The sequence below is a fragment of the Phasianus colchicus genome, chromosome 16 (genome assembly GCF_987193195.1).
Source record: "Phasianus colchicus chromosome 16, bPhaCol1.hap1.1, whole genome shotgun sequence".
NCBI classification, from domain to species: domain Eukaryota; kingdom Metazoa; phylum Chordata; class Aves; order Galliformes; family Phasianidae; genus Phasianus; species Phasianus colchicus.
The window spans coordinates 8,062,824-8,085,850 of NC_143451.1; the positions used below are offsets into that span (position 1 = coordinate 8,062,824).

The following is a 23,027-nucleotide window of genomic DNA, read 5'->3' on the forward strand; positions in this document are numbered from 1 at the left end:
AGCTTTTTCTCTGTATTGTCTACCCAGTCACTTAGTCTCTGATTTCTTTAATATTTGGGGTATCATTAAAGATATTTAAGCCTTTTGTTATGATAGCAATCCCACGGCAGCTCCTTTTTCTTCTGGGAATGGGCAGTGTTGGTCAAATGTCGGCTTGGTTTGGACCTGCCCTGCACCATGAAATGCAGAGCTGGCTTTGGGTTTCTGCAGGGAAGTGAGAGGGGCTGGTGGCCAGCCCTGGTGTGGGCTCTGCAGCTCCAGCCTTGCTTCACTGAACAGTTTGCATCTGAGAGTAATGGTGGCTCTGAGCCAGGTCAGGCTAAAGGGGGGAGGTTATTCTGTGCTGTCATGTCTGAGGAGCAGTGATGTCAGTTCTCCAGCTCTTTTTATTAGCAGTATTAATTACTGTTTCTAAGCATCATTAAGTAAAGTGAAAGGAAGGTAAATAATGGCTGAACAGTGACATTCCCGTGATACATCCTGACAAAAAGCAAGGAGTGGGCTAAGCCAGGCGCTCAGCACTGCATCCTGCTGGGATGGGCAGAGCTGGATACAGAAGACAGCTCTGGATCTTCCCACAAGACCCAGGGACATGCTGACCACCTGCTCCTGAGTTGTGCCTGAAGTTCCCAGGGGGCTGGTGGTGGTCACTGGGGCTGGGGAGGGGAGAGGACATCTCAGATGGAGTCCATGTTGTGTGTGTTAATCAGGAGGTGAGGCTGATGAGATGAGAGCCGCATGGAATCACTCAGAATAAAGGGGGGGGGAGAAACTACTGACCCTGTATTCCTTCCTCCTTATAGGTCCTCTTTGCAACGACTACTGAAAAGCTGCTGAACGATCAGAGGTTAAAGAACAGATCATCTGGGGATAGTATTCTTTCTTGTTTCTACTCAGCACGAGGTACCACCAGATGGTTCTTAGTTGCAGCTTAGAGTGTGACTAAAATTTGTTTTTCAGGCACTTAGGCAAATGGGATTTATTTAATTTCTCTTCCTGCTCTTTCCTTCCCCTCCAAGCTGTGTTCTGAATTTCCACATTCCCTTTTCCCCATAGAATGAAGTTGAGCTGGGGGAGCTGCTGTTGTCACTAAACTACCTGCCCAGCGCAGGAAGGCTGAATGTGGACATCATTAGAGCAAAACAGCTTCTTCAGACAGACATGAGCCAAGGTTCAGGTAAAGGGCAGGGTATTTCTCACATTACTCATGCACAGCTTTTATATGCTTCTAAAGCAGGCCGCCAGCAAGGCTGCAATTTGTGCGGGATCCAGGGGGATTTGGATGCTCAGTTCCTTTTAATACAAGGCACTGGATATTCATTTTATATATGTAGCCAACAGTAACCAAAGTAGCCAGAACACTTACCCTGAGCTAAAATTGAGGGTATGAATGCCTTTGTGATGCTGCAGTTCAGAATCTCTGAACCAGAGTGAGGTGAGGAGCCAGAAGTCCCAGTTACCTCCATGTTCCATGTTGCAAGACAGCCTGTTTAAGGTTGTCCTATCCTTTGCAGATACTGAGCACTGTGTGAATGTTAATATTGCAGTGGTGTTATTTAGGTTAGCTAGCTGCTCTGTGGACTGTTTCTGTTGCACAGTGTCCATGCCTTGCTCCCTGCAGTTTCTGAGCATGCAGACTGGTATTCACATGGTGCACCAGGCCATGCTCCCTGCGCCAGCATTGCTGCTGTCAGAATGCTGGCATTTTTTAGAAAGAGCAGAGCATCTGGCCTGAGTCAAGGCTGTCATTAATTGCGCTCGGTGTGGTTTCAGCAGGAGTGTTACTAAGGCAGCTGCCCGATGCCTGCCTCCTTGCTGCGCAGTGCTGCAGGCTCAGTCCTTCCCCAGCACTGTTCTCCAGCCCTGTGTCCCTGTGCCCAGCTGTGCTGAACCTTCCTGAACCAGGACATTGTCTCACTACTCCAGTAACGTGCAGCCTGTGTTTATTATATTTTTGCCAGATCCTTTTGTGAAAATTCAGCTTGTTCATGGATTGAAGTTAACAAAAACCAAGAAAACCTCCTGCATGCGGGGGACGATAGATCCCTTCTACAATGAGTCCTTCAGCTTCAAGGTTCCCCAAGAAGAACTGGAAAATGCCAGCTTGGTGTTCACAGGTAAATGTGCTGCTGTTATTGGTGTGGTGTGGCCTTACTCTCCTCTAAAGTGAGCAAAGCAGCATTTGCAGGCATACAATAAGCCCATGCAGGGCAGTGCTGGTCCTGGTAGCTGCCCCAGAAGGGGTGGCCATTGCTGGAGTTCTGGGGTAGCTCAGTAAGCATGCTGTGCTCTTCAGAGCCCTCTGCAGCTTGAGTCTGGAGCTGCTGGGGATGCACCTTGTCTGTTCTGTGCTTGATTTGTGCCTCTGGAAATGGTTCTGTGCATTAATTACACTCTTGGTGATAGCCAATATGACATAAAGCCAAAAATCAGAAGAATAAGAGATGAGCATTGGATGATCCTAAACCCAACCATTGGCAAAGGTAACTTTTGGTACCTGACGTAGTTTGCCTGTCAGGTGATGCAGTCACAGGTGTGTAGCACAGACATCACCTCTTCCCTGCAGCACAGCTCCACTGGAGGAGTGCTGGGGCTGAGTGGTGGCTTTGGGGACATACGCTGCACCCACAGCCACTTTTGAGTTCCTGTGCTTCTAATTTTATTTTTTGGCAGATTTCTGCCCATTAGTCACCACCTTTGCAAAGAAGAGAAATGGATCTGTATCTGGAAGAAAATGTGTTGACTTACTTTATTCCTTACATGGCAGATGCAGGTGTCACAGCCTGTACCGGGAGCCTAATTCCCACCCATTAGCTTGTTTCCAAACGTGTCACAGCAAAAGCGATGCTGATCAGTAATTTAAATCCTGCCCTTCATGTTCAAATATTTCCTCAGCCAAAAGCCTATAATTAATCACGTCTTCGCCTGCACGTTGTCCTGAATGCACCTTTCATGTGCAGTGATGAGTCTGTTCTTGGAAGCTTCTGTCAGGTGTTCACGTGACAGATGGAAATACTCTTTGTTTTCATCTTCTTATAGGAGAAAAAGTGGATGCAGTACCAGCACTGTGTGATAGGGAGGGTGAGGGGGATATTCTGCTCCTCACGGAAGCTGAGGAAGTTGGCATTGACAAAGTGGCTATTGGATTATTTTTTTTATTTCTTTTTTGTGTGTGTGTGTGTGTGTGTGTACCAATGGATTTATTTTAAAGTGAGTTGGAAGTTAGTTGTGTGATTCATAATCATACATAATGCAGTCGGGTTTCAGTGGTGTGTCTTCTACTTGGTACTTGGCTGGTAATGCTTGCTTTGGAAGTTGCAATAAGTAATCCTGAAATGTCCATTTTTGCTCTTGGTTTTTGTTTGTTTGCTTTGTTTTTGCTGTTGTGGTGGTTCTTTCTGTTGTTTGTTTTCTGGAGCTGATTTTTAATTTTTTTTTTCTTTCCATGGCTCTCGTCCTTAAGGTCAGTTAATTAAATTTGCTGTTGAGTTGAAGTCCAATTGAAAAGGAAAATAATCGTGCTTGAAGGGTGGTTGATGCTGCTCTAAGTGGGTAGAGAGCTGCCAGTCACTGAAGCCAGAAAATGAGTATATCTTCAATAATTTAAAGGAGCCCTTTTTGTGGCTTCATATTTTGGACCCAGTGTGCAGCTGTCTTTACATTGGCTTGGCTTCATTTGAAGGTGGTGGAGCCGTGCCAGTCCCTATCAGCTCCTGCCTCCCTCTGTGTAGCTACACTGCAGAGTGATGTGCTATCAGACAAAGTACAGTTATTATTTTTTCCATGGTGTTTTTTTTGTCTTGAACAGACTATCTGGCTTTCAGTGCACTGTAATAGAGATTTGTGCCTGTTTTTCCTGTGGCTTTTCTAATGACAGCCCTGCAACCTGGCAGCTCTGTAGGTTTTCCTCTGCACTGTGTTCCTTGTGGAGCTGCAGAGAACCACCCTTGGACTGACCCCACATTAGGGCACGGCTGTGCTGGGAATGGGAAGCTGTGCGTGCAGGTGGGGAGTGTGGGGGCAGCTCAGCATGAGCAAAGATTTGGGGTATTTGGGACCATTTCTTAGGCTTTTCTTCCTCCTTAGAATTAGAATGATTAAGGTTGGTAAAGACTGCTAAGATCATCTAACTAACCATCAACGCATCCCCAGCATGCCCACTAAAACTTGTGACTCCTTGGGCATATTGGGACTGAATTCTGGAGGTTATTGGCATTCACAACCCAAAGCGCTTCTCTTTTCTTCCATATTGGTGCAGGGCACGTGTGCTGCCTTCTCAGCTGCCTTCTGGGGATGTCGCTGCCTCAGGGTCCCCAGTTGGTGCCCAAAAGGAGGTGAGATGAGCTGGGGGGAGGCTGTCTCTACCAGAGCACCATCTGTACACAGCTCCTCACCAGAAGAGGCTAAAACCAGGAAAACGATCAAATGATGTAACAAGCATCAGTTAGTGAGGCAACAACTTGTAGAGGTGTTTAATTGTACTTTACTTCATCCAACACCTTGTCTTGGTAACAAGCACCTATGCAAACAGTGACATGTTTCTTTGTGGTGCTTTTTTTCGTTTGCAGTTTTTTGCAACTTGATGAGGCCAACTCCTTGGCTGTGGGCAGCTTGAGGGCTGGCCCTAGCACGGCAAATTTGGAAGGACGGCAGGTTCTCCTGAGCACACATACCTCTGAGCAAAGGCATTCATTATTTTTTGTCCTGTGGATAGTGGTATTCAGCTGCTGCCTCCAAGCAATAGCCTGAGGTCACCCCTGGGCACACTGCTGAGGACGTTGGTGCAGCAGCAACTGTGTGCTCTTCCCTGGGAGGTTTGGGATTCAGCCCCAAGTCCCAGCCTAACCTTCAGATAGCAAGAGGCATGATGACACCTGACTTCCAAGCACCGTGGTGTTTTGTTAATGATTATAGCATTGTTAATAACAATCGGGTAGTGCTGTTTGCAGAGCAGTAAAGCCCAGATGGCCCAATAAAAGCCACTGGAGCTCTGGAGCGATTTGCATCTTGGTGACTCTCTATCTTCTGATCACTTACAGCTTGCAGGCACTTTCTCTTCTGCACCATTTGTAGGATTTTCTTCACTATTCGATGTGATAATATAGGACCATGTTGGTTTTGTTTTAGTTTATTTTCTTAGTTCCTAAGGAAGCATAGTTGAATGGTGGGATGTTGAACACCTACAGCTGTGTTTTCAAGGGCTGCCATGCTCCACAGGGCTGAGACAATCCGTGAGTGTTCCCTGCAGCAAGCACTGCTACAGTTCATGTCTTCAGCCCTGAGATTGTGCTGATGCTTTATTCTGCAGCTCTAATTAACTTCCAGTTAATAGGGAGTGCTTGATTAAAATAACAGATTGCTGTTTGATAGCAGTATACCTCATTCCTCGTTACCTTATTTTCTCTTTCCCTCAGCCCTTGGGAAATGTAAGAACCATTTAACAAAGTTTGAATTTTTTGAGGAAGAAAAGTCCTTGTTGGGGTGTGTTGATAATGGTGTTGTTTTGGTGCTCAGTTTGCTTTGATTGAAATGCTTTCTTTTTTGAAGAAATACTGCTTGCAGGAGTGTATTTTGGGTTGGATATTAGAAAAAATTCCTTCTCAGAAAGAGTGATGAGGTATTGCAGTAAGGCTGCCTGGGGGGTGGTGGAGTCGACATCCCTGGAGGTGTTCAGAGAATGTGGAGATGTGGCATTGAGGGACGTGGTCAGTGGGCATGGTGGGGGTGTTGATGGTTGGACTAGATGATCTTTGTCGTCTTTCTCCAACCTTAATGATTCTGTATTAATTTCTTACTGATCTCAAACCTGCATTTACCCAAAGCATCTTGAAATAAAGTTATCTGGGATTCACTCTGGATGAGTGGTAGTCAGACTGGTGGTGCAGATGTTGGACATGAGGGGATGCTTTTCCCAAAAGCAGAAGATTTTTAAGAGTCCCAAGAATGGTATGCAGACACATCAAGGATTTTCAATTTTTTTTTTTAATTAATAGGTTGGTTTCCAAATGTTCAGATAATTGGAACAGGTTGAACTTAGATAACAGATTTGGCCTCAGGCTACTCCAGAAATACGTGTGAATTTTGATTTGCCTGGCTGTATACTGGCATCTGAAGGTCATGCTTTCATCATCTTCAGATGCCCACTTGCAAGGGGTGAAAAACACGATCTGCTTGGGATCATTACATGTCTAATTTCTGACTTGCTGCTTCAGATGTTCATGTCTTGCTTCTCCTATTGCTTTTATTTCTCACTAAATTCAGGAATTTTGTCTTTTGCATGTATCTGTGGGGAAAAAAAAAAGTTCTCTAATATGAGGCAAGTGAAACTTCTTTTTTTTTGCCTCTCCCATGCTGACATACAGGAAAAAGAGGTGGTTTCTGTTTTTTAATGCTATGCTGGGCAATGTAATATCTCTTAGGTAAATAGATAGGCAATTTGCTGCTAGAAGATTGTTTCTGTTAGACCTGTGCTTCTGAAGCAATGTGATATCTATATGTTTCGTATATCAGGAATATACGGATATTGCAGGTCAGAAGAGGAATCCAATCTGTGCTTAAACCTGTGTAATCCTATCTTAGTCAAAGGAAGAAAAGCAAAAAACATTGATGTCAGCAGAGGATTTTCTCAGGATTTAGACCTGTTTAATTTAGATCAGAAATTGGCCTTTGTTTCTGGTGTTACAAAATACTTTATGTATTTATGCAGTGTACACCATATGGTCCATGCCCGGCTTTAAGGATAACAGAGCAGTGCTGCTGCTCTGCTCTGCATGGTGTGACCCAGCAGGTCATCAGGAACACCTCTGCTCCTGGGGCAAAGTGACCCCAAACCAGCCCTGGCAATGGAAGGTTGGCTATAAAAATAGCCACCTGGGGCCTTCCTTGGGGGAGAGGTCCTGTGCTGGGGTGTGAACTGCTTTCAGACTTTGGCACGAGGCTGTGGGCAAACTGCTGTAGGGAGAAGGTGCTGGTTCCCTCTGCTGAGACACCGGGGGATCCAAACCCTCTCCTGCCTGCCTGCACTGCGGGATTTAAGCTGCTTGGGGAAGATGCTCAGGGCTACTTTTGCCTTTTTGCACCAGGCTGGCCACTTTAATGAGGAAGACATGATTAATAACAATGAGAGCACCAGGATGTTTGTGCTTCTGAGCCAATCTGTTGCTTGCAAGCAAGGCAAAATGAAGACACTTCATTCTGCCTGACTTTGTTAATAAGAAGTCGGTGGCTTCAGTCTGTGCATCACTGCAGGCATGGCAGAAAATGATTGTTTCTGGAGTTCTCTGGAATTTCTTAGCAATCGTCTTCTAAAGAAAAGAGCAGAGTTGCTCTTGGAGCTGACCCGCAGCACTTGCTGATGTTGCAGCCCATTAATTTAAACAGTGTCACGCCTCTCTCGACCTCACTCTTTTTATCTTGTTTTGTTCATGCAACAGTGAAAGAAATTGCTGCAGCAGCTCACTGGGCTGTAATCTTTCTGTATATCAAATGAGGAATGATCTGCGTGGTGCTGGCTGCTGTGGGTGTGGAGCTCCCTGGGGATGAGATGCCCACGCTGGGTGCACAGGATGTGGAGCTGCCTCCCAGCTGCTGGGTTTGGCCACTCTCAGGGTTCAGATTCCCTCTGCAGCTGGGTGTTGTGGGCAGGCTGATGAAGGAGGTGCAGGGAAGTGAGTTTTCCATGCGAATTGGAGCCTGCGGAGATGAAATTGGTAAGTGCAAAACCACTGTGTCTTCTCCCTTGCTTTTCTGTTTCTGCTGAATATTACTGGCCACACTCAGGGAGCAAAGGGCAAAATTTAGTCCACCCCACGACCTTCACAGTGAGCATGGATAGTCTGTCTGCTAACAACACCCACTCTGCACTAAGTAGCTTTTTAATATTGATGTCAAGCAGTTCAGAAATAGTTTCAGACCCATTTAACTGGCAGATTAGACCCTTTAGGTGGTGGACACAGCATGGAAAAGGCTGGACACTGATTTTTCTATCTGTACAGGCTGGGGAAGGAAATGCAGCTTGCCTGCTGCACTGGATTGTGTGCCTAATGAGCTGCATTGAAGTACAGGAATGCCTGGGAGCTCAGAGTTCTGAGACTGGAGGGGGTGGACCCATGGGAGATAAAGGCTTGGTGCTAATGGAGGTAGGGTTCCTTCTCAGGGGATAATGATCTTGCCAGACTTGTTTTCCCAGTAAGGTGCTGCCACCCAATTGTCCACATGCAGTTTTGGTCAAGTCTTTGCTGTTTTTCCCTTTCCTTGCAGTCTGGTTGCAGCCTGAGGATACCACTGTGCAGAGTGGCTGCAGGAGCAGCACGCTGGCTGCCTAAGGCTTGCAGGGTTTGCAGATTGCAGCATAACAGTGACTGACAGCACATGTGCTTTCATGGATGCAGTCATGGTTGGGACGTAGGGTTAGAAGAGGTTGGTGTTCCAAAACTCTTGCAGTAAGAACATATACATTTTTTTCAGAGTCTAGCCCAGTGTGCTGATGTGACACATCAAGCTTTTACAGGCTGTGGCAACAGCAATTAAAAAAAAACATAATGGATAAGATATTTGTAATGACTTTCAAGCCTGAGAGTTGACACAGGTAGCCAGTGTTCCAGGTTGGTGGCTGAAGCACCTCGGCAGTAGGGGCTGGCCGTAGCTGGGTGTCAGGGGTGCAGGTGATTCACCAAAGCAGTGCTCAATTATTTCAGGCCTTTTAAAATATGCAGTATGCGAACAAATTAAATTAAACCCCAAAACTCTGGGAGCAGTTAGTTAGGTTATGGGTGATGCTGCGCTGTCAACAAGCTGATGGCATACTGATATAAATCGAGTGAAGGTGTTCTGCTTGATACCTAGCCCAAAGGAGATGGTATTTCTCTTTTTTTGGAGTGGAGGCTGTGGGGCTGCAGGGCCTGGTGCCTGCAGGAGGCAGCAGAGGCTCGGGAAATCTCGGGCACATCTGGCATGGGGCATTCAGGAGCTGAAGATGTGCGTGGTCCTGGCTGAGCAAGGCACTTCTGTAAGGAAGCTTAAGGAATTGGCTAAAGAAAATGGTGTAAATTAGCTTTTGGGCTGGATCCGTGCTGGGCTGACGCCATACAAGTGGGCTCCTGGGTCAGTTAGGATCAATGTGATGATAAGAGGATAGCACAGAAAAGCTTTATTTGCATTGCATCACTTGTCCTCAAGTATTCAACCCTTTCAATGGACATGAGTGAACTCAATTTTCTTTTATATTACAGCATTTCTACTAGAAAGAGGTTCTTTGGTGTTTTTTTTTCTGTTTTGTTTTTTTTTTTTAAAGCCTTTCAGTTTATAAATGCATATCTCAGTAAAGAGCATCTGCAAAAGGAATTGGTTTGACCTCTGCTTCCTTAATTGCTTTTTGCTCCAAATTGGCCTGGAAATAAATGTTGGTATTGTATAAATTGCTACAGTGCTGGAAAGAGAGCCAATGAGATCAGGTGTGTAGCTTCTGTCAGGAAAATCACTTTCTTAACAGGAAAGCAGCACCTACAGTCTGTAACCAGAGCAGGTCAGACCCACCTGATAATTACCTATTTTCTGCTTCTGAGCAGCCCACAGTGCTGGTTGGAGCATGTTTAATCTGAGATCTCTTCCGAGCTGCCCATAGGCCCTGGAGGGGTGCTGAGGGCCAGGTAATTCGGGCTGGGGTAGGAGTGGAGAGCCAGGGCCCTCCTGCAGAGGCTGAAGGTGCAAGGAGCAGCTTCATGCTCACTCATGTCTTGTGTGCTTTCCGTTCTTTGGATCAGCCCTGAGCACCCTGTGAGCCCCTGGCAGCAGCATCAGGGGTGCTGGTGGCTGGGGAGGCTGCAGGTTCACACACCTGGGCTGGATGTGGTGCTGTCACTTACGGTCTGCAGGCGTGTTGTGAGCAAGTGCTCGGCCTTGGGAAACCTCCACCCCGTTCTTCAGCTATAAGTCTACCTCTGTGCTATCGAAATTATTGAAACGAGAAAAGCAACAATGCTTGTGTAATTAGTATATTAATATGCTGAAGGAATCAGCATACTAATTACTTGACAGGATGAGAATAGAGGTCAGGTTCTTCAGAAGGGATGAGGGATGAGTCCTGTGGATTCAGACAGCTCCATTAGGATGACAGAGCCTCCTCTATTTACCAGTAACACCTCCAGCAAGGTGCTTTACATTATAAGAATTCAAAATGCTTGGGTCAATGCTAAAACAAATGGCCTCTGCATTTAATGCACCTTCTGGCTTTACAATCTTGCTGAGGATTGTGTCCTAAGAATCAAAGAATCGGTATGCCTGGGATACTTTGCCTCTGGTAATTGAAGGTGTGAGTAATTGGTGGTCTTTAGGACTTCCTGGTTTGAATTGGTTTTGTCTCTCAGGATTAAGCTTTGTCCTCTTCTGTGCTTGAAATAAAGAAAACAAAATCAGAAAAGTGAGGAAGAAAAGCTATATTTAAAAAAGTAGGGAAGCATTTGATTTGGGAGTGCTTTTATGCGATATTTATCATGTTCCCTTTTGCTAGGGTAATAAATTCTATTAGGCCATTTAGCATAGTCATGCTAGCCACATTTGTGATCTCTTCCCTTATGTGAGAGCCCATGAATAACACTGGCAGGCTGTGTACTGGAGGGGATGGGTGGCTTACTGCTCCTTACTGCAGCCTCAGAGGCAGTTCTCCAGGCAGCACAGAGCTGCCCTGAGGACACCAGCACCTGCTGGAGATGTGCCTCCAGGTGCTGGTGGCTTCACCTCCAGGATCTGATGGTGACCACCTGAGTGGCCATGGATGGATGTCCTAAGGTGGGGAGGTACCTCCTTCAAATGATCAGCGATTTCATGTCATGTTTTTATTGTATGAACTTGGAGAATTGTTGGGGACGTGAAGGTTTTGCTGTGGTGTGGAGAGGGCTGAGTTGGTCAGTGGACTGGTGTGGTGCTGGGCATGCTGCAGTAGCACAGAGCTGCCTGCATGGCTCCTGTGGCCATGAGAACAGAGCTTTGCTGTTCCCAAAATAGTCCTAGGTCATTCAGTGAGAAAAAGCATCTCAGGCACAGGCTGAGATGTTGTGCTGTGGGGTGCTGCCACTTGCAGAGGGAGCACGCTGTTCTGTGCTAGCGCCCACCTCTGAACCTTCCTGCTTGGGTCCTGGAGTCCCTGCAGGCATTTGTTCTTAGAAGTCCTCCTCTTTCATGGGAAAGGTTTTAATCTTTAGTATTCTAGCCAGTGCCCGTGGTTATCCTGGCTTCAGCTTTTGCAGACTTTTGGTTCAACTTCCTAATGAGCCAGGGCTTTATTTCTCAAAACACAAGGTGCTTTTATGCCTGTCCAACAGGAGCACGCAGCCTTGGCCAGCATCAGGCCCATAATTACCGACCACAGCTGTCTGCAGCTTTGTTCCACGAGGCTGGGCTAGCACAAAGGACGGGTGTTAGGCTTGCCTCTCTCCCTTGGTTACTTCCCTGGCCTTTTAACAAGTTATAATTACAGAAAATTGGTTCTGTATAAGCATCCCACTGACAGCCTGTGTGTGCGAGATTCGTATCTGTAATTTGGCAGTGATACTGATTATCGTTACAAGGGGTCGTTAACATTTGTGTTTGAAGCATGGCAAGGATGTCATCCTCCAAAGGATCTAGAGGATGATTCTTGTTCGTTTACCCAAGTTGAGGCTGTTGTTCTTGCTTCAGCACCCTGATTTGCCTGGACAAAGGTTTTGGCCTTTCTTTCGATGGTATAATTGTTTACCATATTCTTGCTAAATGGCAATGTGGATTTGTGGGTCCTCTTTATTTCAGTTATATTTAAATCTGAGTGCAACTTCTCTTTTTCTTTCCAAGCTGCTCAGCCTGCCTCTTGGGTTGATGAGCTACACGCTAAAAATTCCAGTGTCCCGGCTAAACCTTCTACAAAAGCTCTTCAAAAATCATCCTCAAAATGTCACTGACATCCCAGGTGCTGGGGTGGCACAGCCACAGGACATGGCTGTCCCTTGGGGCTGATGTTCAGGGTGGCTGAGCAGTGTGCTTTCCTTGATCTGTCCCCGTTTCTGCTTCCCACAGTGTATGGGCACAACGTGAAGAGCAGCAATGACTTCATCGGGCGGATCGTCATCGGTCAGTACTCCACAGGTGCTCCCGAGTCCAACCACTGGCGCCGGATGCTCAATGCACACCGGACGGCTGTGGAGCAGTGGCACAGCCTGCGCTCACGGGAGGAGTGCGACCGCGTCTCCCCGGCATCCCTGGAGGTGACATGAGGTGTGGCACCTGTGGCGGCCAAACCAAACAGGCGGGCAAGGCGGGGAAAAAACTCCAACCTCCAAATCACCCAACCTCACTCCCACCCCACGGCAGCGCCATTGGACCGAAGCAGCTGCCGGTACCCACCTGGCTGCGTTGGCCTTTGTGCAAACCTCTGCAGCGCCAACCGTGTCCCGCCGCGTCCTGTGCCAGCGGCTCCTCGGTGGCACCGGCCGCCTGACTGGCCGGACCCATTGCTCCCTGCGCCCGGCACCGCTCTGCTGTTTCAGTGACAGAGCAGCAGGTGGCAGGTGGAGGTGCCACAGGACATGCCAAGATGGGGAAGAGTTCTGAGTTGCGTCCGCTCTCCTTACGATCCAAATCCATGACTTGTCCTCTCGGAGATCTACGTACCTGTGTGCTCTCGTTGGTGAACATCATAATTAGGCTAGGATGTTTTTTTTAAATGGTAGAAGCTGTGGTGAAGTCGATTCTGGCTCCAGTTTTGTCCTTGTATTTGTTTCAACAGAATTAAGCTCCTGTTAATACGTGGCTGCACACACAGACCTTGCTGTGCGGGGCCGACGTGCTGCCAGCAGCGGAGCCTGCCGCTCTTCATAGCAGTTCGTGTGCGTCCAGTAGATACTGTGATGATATAGCGAGTAAATGTCTCCAGTAGCATTTATACTTCTCGATCCTTCCCAGTGTTGAGTAAAAGAAACCTGCTGTGGGTATTTCTGCAGTTAAGAATGCCCCCAATGCACACTTTTACTTCCCTGATAGACTGCAGTGACTCCTTCTATGTTGTGTGTGTTTACTGAGGTAGTTTTCCAGGTCAGCACATGAATGTAGGTGTGGTCAAGCTGTCCTGTTGGTTGCTTCTGTACATTATTTTTTTTTTTTCCACGGCATATTGTCTGGTATAATGCAGATTGTATATTTATTGAAAATAAAAATCTATTTAATTGTGCCACGCACCCTGAGGTGGTAACTGTTAGCAGAAATCATTCTTGCGTTGAGCTCAGTTATGTTTATGGTGCTAGGAAAGACAAGCCAGAAGGTTGGAGCAGGACCTTTCTTACTGCAGGTGAACCCAGAGTTATTTTGGGGAGCAGACCTGGGGCTGGCACAGCCCTGCCTGCACGGTGGCCAAGAGCCCCATTCCGTGCTGGGTGCATTCCCAGTCAGAGCACCCTGGAGAGGCAGAATATGATAAGAGTGCCTGCATGGGACTGCAGGTCACTGTGCTCTGCAGGAGCTGCCCCCAAATTATTACATATTGTAAAAGTTGTTTTTTCGGGGTGGTGGTGGTTGTTGTTGTTTTTTAACCAGCATCATGTCTGTAGGAAAATCTGTATCTTGCTTTCAGCCCATTCACAACTCATACTGGAGGGATGGCATCCACAAGAGAGCAGGATTTGGTGCACTCCCAGTAAAAGCTGTAAATTTAGATTGGTTGCTAAGAATTAGAAGGGAACAGCACTGACTGTGTTCCCAAGAAGTGTGCCCAGTGCTGGCTGGAGACATAAATGGGAAATGGAGTGGGGCCACAGAGTTTTATAGCACGTGTGTATGTTCTGTTCCCTTACCTGTATGCTGATACTAGGAAATGACTTAATACAATGTTGTGTTATTCTTTTTAAAATCTGAAGTTTGTTTCCAAACACAGTTCTGACCACAGAAAGGAGACATTCTGGAGCTTCCATCGCATCTCTGCTTGTTGCTGGAGGTTTCCTCGTGTTGCAGGACGGCACGAGCACGGCGTGGAGCTGGCAGGTGGGCGGCAGAGTGAGCGAAGCAGCCCTGCTCTGGGCAGCACAGCCAGTGCCTTCCTCTCTGAGCTCCCTGCGCCGATAACGGGCAACGCACAGCGGGGCAGTACGGGAGCGCAGCCCCGCCGGGAGCCGCATCTCCGCCCGGCTCGGGGAGGAGGGCAGCAGCGGGGAGGTGCGGGGCCGCCTCCTGCCGCGGGTGGGGCCGGAGCCGCTCCCAGTGCCGCCGCCTGCCCTGGCCGGAGCCGAGGACCGCGGAGCTGCGGCGATGGGCTGCGGCCGTGCCGTGTGCGTGCTGCTGGCTGCTGCGCTTCTGCCTGCCCGCGCCTTCCCCCAGACCAACATCAAGATCAGCCAAGGTGAGTGGGAACGCGGTTACCCCGTTTTGGGCAGCGAGGTCGGGCCTCTCGGAGGGGCAGCAGGGGACTTGTCAGTTTCTCCTGCTCCGGAATTCTCAGGCTTGTCAACTACTTCTTTTGGGAGGATAAGCCCAGAGCAACCTGAAAAATGACATAAATACGAGGTTCCTCCCATTTCTCTGCTTTTTTTTTCTGTATGTAAGTCTAAAGCAAGGGGTGACAGTGGCTGCTCTGTGCCACTTACATGTGTTGCAAACTTGTTACCGGGGCTGCATAGAGGTGTGCCTGTGCTCAGTGCCACACACTGTTTGTCTGTAGGGCTCTGAGCGGAGAGGGACCCGTGAAGTGCTACTCGTGAGGAAAGGGGTCAATACTTGGCTGTTTTTCCTGCCAGATGCCTCATCAATGGCAGCTTTCCCCCCACTAATTAAGGAGTACAAAAATGCAAGATAACTGCTATCTGTTACCTCTGGCTGTAGCAGAGCCGCAGGGGGCTGCTGCTGTTGGCTGCGGCAGCCTCACATCTCTGAGTATGTGTGACATGAGATTCCAATCTGGAAGGACAGCTTGGTTTTATTATAGGGTCTTAAAAAGCAGAGCTCTCTGTCTGAGAGGATGTTGCTTTTCTGATGCTCTTCAAAAAGTTCTTTAAAGTTTTACTTGGAAATCTGTGACTGGTGCCTAAAACAAAACAAAAAAACAAATGACTCCAGGGTGTGCAAACATTGCCCAGTTACTGACTGGTCTCCATGTCCATCAGTGGCTGCCAACCCTCAGATGCAAGGGAACTTCCACCCTGCTGAGGCAGGGACTCATGCAGTCAGTGTTGTATCTCGGTCAGTAGCATTCTGATTAAAAAAAAGCCTCAGGAAACTGCCTGGGGATTTCTCAGTTTGTCTTTGGGAAGTGAAGCTTTCTGCCAGAGCAGTGCCAGCTTCTGAACGGCTGTGACACAGGGTTTGTCCCATTATGGGGATCCTGATGGCTCTGAGCTGGATCTCAGCAATAAGTAAAAAGAACTCTATACAAATGTATGGAGCGCAAAGCTCTCTTTCTGACCCTAAATTTTTGCTTTCCAGCTTTTCTGGATGTTACCTACCTGTGTGGATCTTACCTTCAGCCAAGTATAGACCAGAAATTTGGGGAGAAAGGGCTGATGTGCCATGGGGCTGGCAGGAAGCTGGTGTTGCAGGTGGTAGATTTGCTTCAGGTGTTGCTCTGGCCCCTGGGAGCTGATGCTGCTGAGGGGGATGTTTTTCTGGGGTTTTTAAATCTGAGGACCTGGTCAGAATGTGCCCCATTCCTGTTTACATTAAGTATCGTTTTCAGCTGCTGTCTTGGGTTATGAGGTTTTCCTATAGAGCTGTGAGTGTGCTTATATACTCACGCATGAAATTTCTTATGGCTTTCCTGCTAAAAATAGCTCCTGAAGTTCCCAGACCACAGCAGCACCCCCAGTTGTCGCTGCCTGTAAATGTAAGAGCAGAAATCCTCCTCCAAAGAGAGCGCCAGAGCCTCTGATCCTGACCCAAGAGAGAGGATGCTAATTAAATGTTGACCTCCCTTCTTTTCCTTTTTGGTATATTTAACCTTAAATTCCTTCTGGCACCTCTGGTTCGCTGAAGCTCATCAAATTAATGCTACCTAATGGGAAGCAGTGCAGAATAACAAAGGAGGGCTGTCTGCATCTCCACTCAGTTTTGGCTGCTTTGGACAAGAGGGGGGCAGTGATCCTCCAGGGCAGGGGGTGCTGAGGGCCCCAGTGTGATCCAGGAAGGGAGGGAGTCGCTGGTCTCTGCCCTGTGAATTTTGCCACCATGCTGCTGGAGGTGAAGAGTTTGCCAGGGCTTTTTGCACCTCTGTAAAACAGCTGGGGGCTGCAGCCTTTTCCCCTGGATCCAGTCCTTTGGCCCCACTCTGTGTGTGACGCCGCAGGAAATCACATCAGCTTGTGGCATTCCTGGTCCTTCTGCTCTACGGCTGCAACAACAATGGCTCACTTTTCTTAGGGCTGTGCTTTTCCCATCGCAAGAGAAGCTCAGGATGCCATCACCGCTGAGCTGCCTGGGTCTTGGCTGCACTGCTCTGAAGCTGCTCCTCGTCTTTTTTTGCCATACCAACATTGGCTTCACTGCCCTCTCATCACATGTGGCTGTTGGTGGGGATCTGCTCTGCTCACCACTGTATGACCCGTGGTGGCAGTCAGTTCCCTCCAGGCTCTTCAACACCAGAGGCCCTTCAGCAGTGCCTTGACCTCTCCGGCCTTGAGCCTGTTACCTGCTTGGGTAGCTCAGTGGCATCTGCCTCTCCCAGGGCCAGGCTTTGCCCTAAGCCCTGCTCCTGACCCCTCAGTCATTCCAACAGGGCCCTGGGGGGTGGCAGGAGCTGATGCTGAAGGAGCTGGGGCACATCAAGGCTCAAACCCAAGGGCTATGGGCGTTCAGCCTGTTTGCTATGTGATTTTAGGACGTGCACATGTATTAGTGTTTGTTGATGTGTGCTCTTTCTCCTTTGTTCCACATAAAGGAGGCTGCAGAGGAATGTGTTCATGCTGGTGCAATCTTTATATTATGTAAGGGCTCCAAAAAATGCCTCTTGTGCCCCCAAAATAGCCTCACTTGAGGAAGTTCTCTTACCCTGCTAAAGAGCTCTGCAGGGCCCCTCTTATCTCCCAGGGAGGCAGATAGAGCAGCACTGCTCCCCTTGGCCTCCCCAGGGCTATTTCTGGCCCACAACACAAGGCGTGCTGGTGTGCACGGCTGCCACTGGGCTTGGACAGGAGATGTGCTGAGAGGGAGCTGTGGCCTTACAGGAGGTAAGCAAGAGGGCAGCGCATGGCCACAGCCCTGCAGCTGTGGTGTCAGCCCTGTCCCAAGACAGTGGCCCCACTGGTGTCTGATGGAGCTGAGAGGAGCCCTTATCTCGTCTTCCGTAGCACCAGTGAGTGTTTTCATTTGGAGCACCCCATGCATTATACCATGTCAAACAGGCTTGCAGTGCAAGTCTCAATATTCTTCTAGGTGGCCACTAAAATAGGGAAACTCATGGCTTTTTGCAAAATTTGGGCTTGTGCAAAATTTTGAATGGCTTCAGCCAAATCTGCTTTTTTTCCACATGTATAACTTTGGTTTGTTGTCAAGGAGCAGGGGTGGCTGCTGCTTCTCCCACATCTTCTGTGTGTCATCTGCTCTGCCCCCAGCCCTCCCGGAGCCTGTGCATGCCTACTCCTGCCCTCTCTTCTGGACAGAGTATGAAGGGCACTGCTACCGCTACTTCCCCATCAACAAAACCTGGGCTGAGGCCGACCTCTACTGTGCAGAGTTCTCCATTGGCATCAGGTCAGCGAAGCTGGCCTCCATTCACAGGTGAGAGTCACCGACTGTCCTCTTCCTTCTGTGGAACTGGGGATATGGGGACCGCATCCAATTCCATGCAGCAACCAAGGCCAGCCTGCTGTCTTGGGCATGCAAAGCTGGGGAAGAAAATGCTTTTTGCTATGCTGACAGAAATAATGCTGTAGTGCTCCCTAAATCTCCTGCAGAGTGTGTTTCTTGTACCTAAACTGGGGTATAAATCTGATGTGATTACATGGGCTCTGCTTTTCCACTCCTTGTTCTCTACACTACACACCTTTTGCAAAGACCTGACACCAGATCACCACAGTTAATAGACAGGGAGCCATTTGTCCAGCTCCAGGAAGGATGGTGATGGCGTCCTGACCCTTGCCAGTGGTAACCTCTCATTGCTGCACACCTGCTCTTTTGCCAGCTGGGAAGAGAATGTCTTTGTGTATGACCTGGTGAACAGCCGCGTGCCCGGCATCCCCACTGACATCTGGACGGGGCTCAATGACCTGCGGCAGGTGAGCAGCCCCGGCCTCTGCTTCTTTTCCTGTTTTTCCTGGTTGTTGCAGTAAGCAGGTGTGTTGGCAGCCTCCTTCCTGCTTAGGTTTTCTTTCCTTGGAAAATGGTTTAGAGAATAGCCAAGTCTATTGCTGTTCTTTTTGTAGACTGAAAATTACTCCAGTGTCAAAAATCACCAAGTTTCGGTATTTTCTTATGATGCTCTGTAGCTTTTCAAAAAACTGGCTTGTTAGAGGTATTTCCTCACTATATATTAGATGATACAAAAATTGAGATCATCAGAACAGTCACACATCAGCAATTCCTTGGAAAGAAGAAGAAAAGGAGGAGAGGGAACACAAAATATTGCACTCTTCAGTTGCAAGATTGATTTCAAGAGAACCCCTGTGCAGTGCTGCAGTCCTGTGGAGCTGCCTTTCACTGATGTTTTATGGGCACTTAAGAAACGCAAAACGAGCCTTATCATTTATTACTGTAGCTTGAATTATAGTATGGAGGGATGTTAAGGCAACGTACAACAAGAGGGATATTGAATTGCTTGAGTATGAGCAGAGAAGAGCAATGAAGCTTGGGGAGGACAAGAAAACAAGTTGTGAGGAGTTGCTGAGGGAGTGGGGCTTCTCAGTTTGTGGTCTCAAGTTGTGCCAGGAGAGATTTAGGTTGCAAATCGGGAAGAATTTTGTTGTGGAGAGGCTGGTGAAGCATTGGAATGGGCTGTCCAGAGTGGTAGTAGAGTCCCTGAAGATATTTAAGAGAGGAGGGATGTGGCACTGAGGGGTGTGGATTAGTGATAGGACATGGTAGGTCAGGCTGATGGTTGGACTTGGTGATGTTAAAGACCTTTCCAACCTCAGTGCCTGTATGGTTCTATGCTATAAGTTTGTGGTGCAGATTGCTAGTGCTCCCTGGGGTAGGTTTTCAGCTGTATAACCTCAATGAGTTGCTTGCTCAGTTCTCCATGTGTCCCTGTAGTGTCTTGTACCCTCCCCCATTTGGGTATGTGGCAGTGGGTTGCCTTGGGACAGGGTCTGAGGGACACCGCTCCGCAGTGGCTGCACCTCTGCCTGTGCCCCACAGGAGGGTCACTTCGAGTGGACGGATGGCACCTCCTATGACTACAACTACTGGGATGGCAGCCAGCCCGATGACGGCATCCACTCCATCCCAGAGGAGGAGGACTGTGTACAGATCTGGTACCGGGCCAGCAGCGGTAAGCACCGTGCTTCAAGGGCGCACCGAGTCCTATTTGCATGCAAATAAATTCTGTCCGCTGCTGCTCGTGCTTTTCTGAAGAGGCTGCTTGGCAGGGTGATGATTTGCATTTTAAATCTTTATTTTCTGCTTTTCTTCACAAGCAGGGTGTTTTCTCTATAACCACACTCACACACACGCTTTCCCTCTACTTACATCCAGAGGGGGGAACATCACTGGAGAATTACTAAATTTAGTCAATGTGTTGTGATCTCCCCCTGCGTGCACGGCTTGCTGCTAAGCACGTCCCTTGGCCAGCTTTCGCCTCCATTGCCAGCATGGGCTCTCACTAAAGCATGGCAAAACCCTGCTTGTGTGAGGAGCCCAAAGGCATCCCTGGGCTGGGTGCTTTGCCTCACGCCTTGTTTTTGGGGCAGCGCTGCGCTCCTGGAACGACAACGCCTGCGGCCGGACCTTCCCCTTTGTCTGCAAAATCCCCTCGCTGGCCCTGGACTGAGCCTGACTGTGTGCCCAGCTTCGTGCTGTCAGCGGGGCAGCGCCGGACGGAGCAGGCCTCATGCTCTTCACCTCGGCCCTGAAGCTCTGCCTGCTGACAAGCGAGTTGCAGAGCAATGGAGGCCACCCAGACTTGAACCTGGGGTCGAGTTTAAAATAAACTCTCACAGGAAATCTGTAGGAAATCTGTTATTTTATCGATGCAGAAGTTGTGGCTGCAGGTGGAGAATTGGGAGAAAGGGGGTGGGCTGTTGCTGGGCACTGTGGGGTCATGATGATGGCTTGGGGTGGGGGGGAAGAGCCTGGAGCAGCTGTGCTGTGCTGTAAGGAGATAGCCAGTGTGAGTTACACATATAGCATGCACACACGTGCTGTGGCTGTGCCATCAGCTGCAGATGGATTGGTCTTCCTGCCTTTAAAGAGCAAATGCAATATTAATTCTTCCTAATTGCTTTCTATAAGCTTGTCAGTAATATGTAAAACATAATTATCATTACAGGCCCCTTGGATAGGTTTTAGATAGGATCACTTATCCCTTAAGAAACAGCTTTAAGACACAAGGCCTTCTTTGCAGGTTGTTCCAGGCAGGACCGGGTCCTTTTCCTCATCTTGACACAAAGTCAAGACAAATCCTTTGCAAAGATGAGTAAAAACTCCCACATAAAATTGCTGTGTTGCCCCTGATGTCACCAGCTGAGACACATCTCAAAGCTCATACTTTCCAGAGTGATTGCATTGGGTGCAATGAGGTCAGCAGGGCTGAGACAGCTTTACCCCTAACAGCCACCTCTGCTTTTGGCTAAAATACATTTTCTCTCTTGGACCTTGGAATGGAGCTGCAAAACGTGGTGGGGGTACAACTGTAGTTGTAAGTGGGGCTGTGTGTTGGAGTCAGTCTTTAAAATGAGGAAATACTCAGGTACACATTTAAAATATATTTAATTATATATGTATAGATTTCAGCAGTTTTCTGTCAAAGTGCTGTGTGGTAGAGGATGTTCACCCCGTCTATTTTGTTATGGAGGTGAATGCCCAGGGTCCCTCAGCACAGCCAGGCTGGAGGACCCAAAGAGCAGATCCACCTCCAGAGTACCTGGGCTCTGCTGCTGGTTCGGTTGTCTCAATGGCGCAGGGATGCTGAGCGTCCCAGCACTCTACCTGGGAGATGCTCTCCTCTCCATCCCCGTTGCCCAGCTCCTGGAAAGGTGAGTCCATGCTGCTGATGCCTTCATTTCTTTGGCTGTGGGTGCATGCAGAACCTCACACCCAGCAGAAGCCCCTGGTCAAGACATGAGACAGATGGATGGGCACCCAGTGTTTTGTCAGCCTGCAAGATTCAAGAAAACAAAACCCATTTATTTCCTTCAAGAACTACAAACCTTTTCTATTATGTGGTGATTTGCTTGTTGCTGCTGTGACTCACCCATGGGTTGTTTTTTTTTGGGGGGGGTTGTTGGTTTTGTTGTTGTTATTTGTTCTGTTTGTTTTTCTTTTAGTGGATATTCCTCACCCATGGAATTGGTGGTTTTGGAACAAATGGTGCTGCTGGGAAGCCAAGTGGCTGCAGTGAGGTGGTGAGGAGCTGTCCTGTGAGGGGTGCTTGCATCCTTTGGATGCTGGGAGCACTTGCAGCAAAAGAGCAATGGTCACTGACGCTCTGAGTTGCAGCAATGAAATAAGACCGGTTTCTGTGCACAGCGTGCATGCATTACCTTCTCTCCTCACTTTCCTTTCTGACAGTCTTCCTTTTATGCATGAAAATAATTATTTTAGGATAGTTTTTGCATGTTGGACAGGAGGTAATGAACGTGTTTTTTCCAGGCATAAGCCAGGTTTTTCCAGGCTTATGCCTGCCGTCATAAAACAGGGCATTGCATACAGATAGCAATGGTACGTAAAGAAAACAGCTGTAAAAGCAAGATGTTCCTGGTCCCGGTGAGTTCAACAAATGCTGAACTGAAGCAGCACCTGGTGCTGGGACTGCCTCCCTGCACTGCTTCTTCCTGCTTGCTCTATTTGCAGGAGCTGGGAGCTCAGCACCATAGGATCTGGCACTCCTCGAGCCAACGCACCCACCTTTCCCTGCAAGTGGCTTGAGACATTTCCAAAAAAAGTTTGAAAAGTTCCCTTGGGAAAGCGTTTGAAGAGTTGGGCCCCACCACGGCTAAAAATACTGCTAATGGGGTGAGCCTGTGGAAGCTGTCGGCTCCAATTAATATCTTCATTTCCAGGTAAAGAAAAGTGAACTTGCGTGACCAGAAAGTCAAACTGGAGTTAATAGGGGTGATGTTTTGCAAACCTCTGCTGCTTTCACCTCAGGCTCCAATATCCTTACTTTCAAAAAACAAAAAAAAACACCCAGTGCTTCTTCCTTTGCTGCCGCCTTCTGTGTCACAGCAATCACACAGGGCTCCTGGGACAAAAGGAGTGTCCTGCTCCTGAATGAACTCTTGGATCATCAGGGTTGATGCTTGGCAGATGATAAGATGTGCCTATGCCCTCGGTGTTTGCCCAGCTGAGAGGAGTTGCAGCTCTTCAGGCTGAACATTATTTTAGTTTTCCTGTGCCGCTGTCCTTGCCCCCAGCTCCGCACCTTGGCTGTCTCTGTATGTTGAGACCAGCAGCCTGGGAACTCCCCAAGCAATAAATGCAGGAGAGTCCTCTTACCTCTTCAAGTGTTTCAGGAGTTCAATATCTTCCTTTGCAATGTGTGAACTCAGGGTAAGTGTATGACATACTCCAGGAGTGAACAAAAATGATCATCTATTGGTGGCAAATGCCTTTATCCTCCTGTGCCCCATTTCATGGTCTGTAGAAGTGCTGTTGTCCCCACTCAACCCCAGCAGGCAGGAGACATGGGACCACCTGCATACTTTGTCGTTTAATTCTGGTTTTATTTTATTTTATTTTTATTTCCTGAAATTCTCTGCTGTGTGTGGGAAGAAGCTTCAAGGACAAGCTGCAATCTCTGGGCCACCAAAACACTTTGGTGCTGTGCCATGGAGAGGGCAGTGGCTCAGTGTGTTTGGTTCATGCTGCCCACATCACTCACTGCCAATGCCATCACATTCTGACTACCTGAGATTGTGGAAGACACCTGC

At 48.3% G+C, this 23,027-nt stretch overlaps 2 protein-coding genes across 3 annotated transcripts in view; both read left to right on the forward strand.

The window, feature by feature from the left end:
- Positions 1 to 13,173, forward strand: part of SYT17 (synaptotagmin 17) — a 38,506-nt gene extending 25,333 nt beyond the window's left edge. For both annotated transcript variants that reach the window (XM_090151365.1, XM_031606566.2), the window contains 3 exons: positions 1,057 to 1,177; positions 1,962 to 2,117; positions 12,046 to 13,173. In XM_090151365.1, coding sequence (XP_090007491.1) covers positions 1,057 to 1,177; positions 1,962 to 2,117; positions 12,046 to 12,242 — 474 coding nt within the window. In that variant the 3' untranslated portion in view covers positions 12,243 to 13,173. The remainder of the gene's footprint in view (positions 1 to 1,056; positions 1,178 to 1,961; positions 2,118 to 12,045) is intronic.
- Positions 13,174 to 14,143: 970 nt separating this feature from the next.
- On the forward strand, positions 14,144 to 20,100 carry CLEC19A (C-type lectin domain containing 19A). The gene is made up of 5 exons (XM_090151366.1): positions 14,144 to 14,356; positions 17,556 to 17,721; positions 18,125 to 18,218; positions 19,297 to 19,429; positions 19,848 to 20,100. The coding sequence occupies exons 1-5, from the start codon at positions 14,266 to 14,268 to the stop codon at positions 19,925 to 19,927; spliced, it is 564 nt and encodes a 187-aa protein (XP_090007492.1). The 5' UTR covers positions 14,144 to 14,265; the 3' UTR covers positions 19,928 to 20,100.
- The last annotated feature ends 2,927 nt before the right edge of the window (positions 20,101 to 23,027 follow it).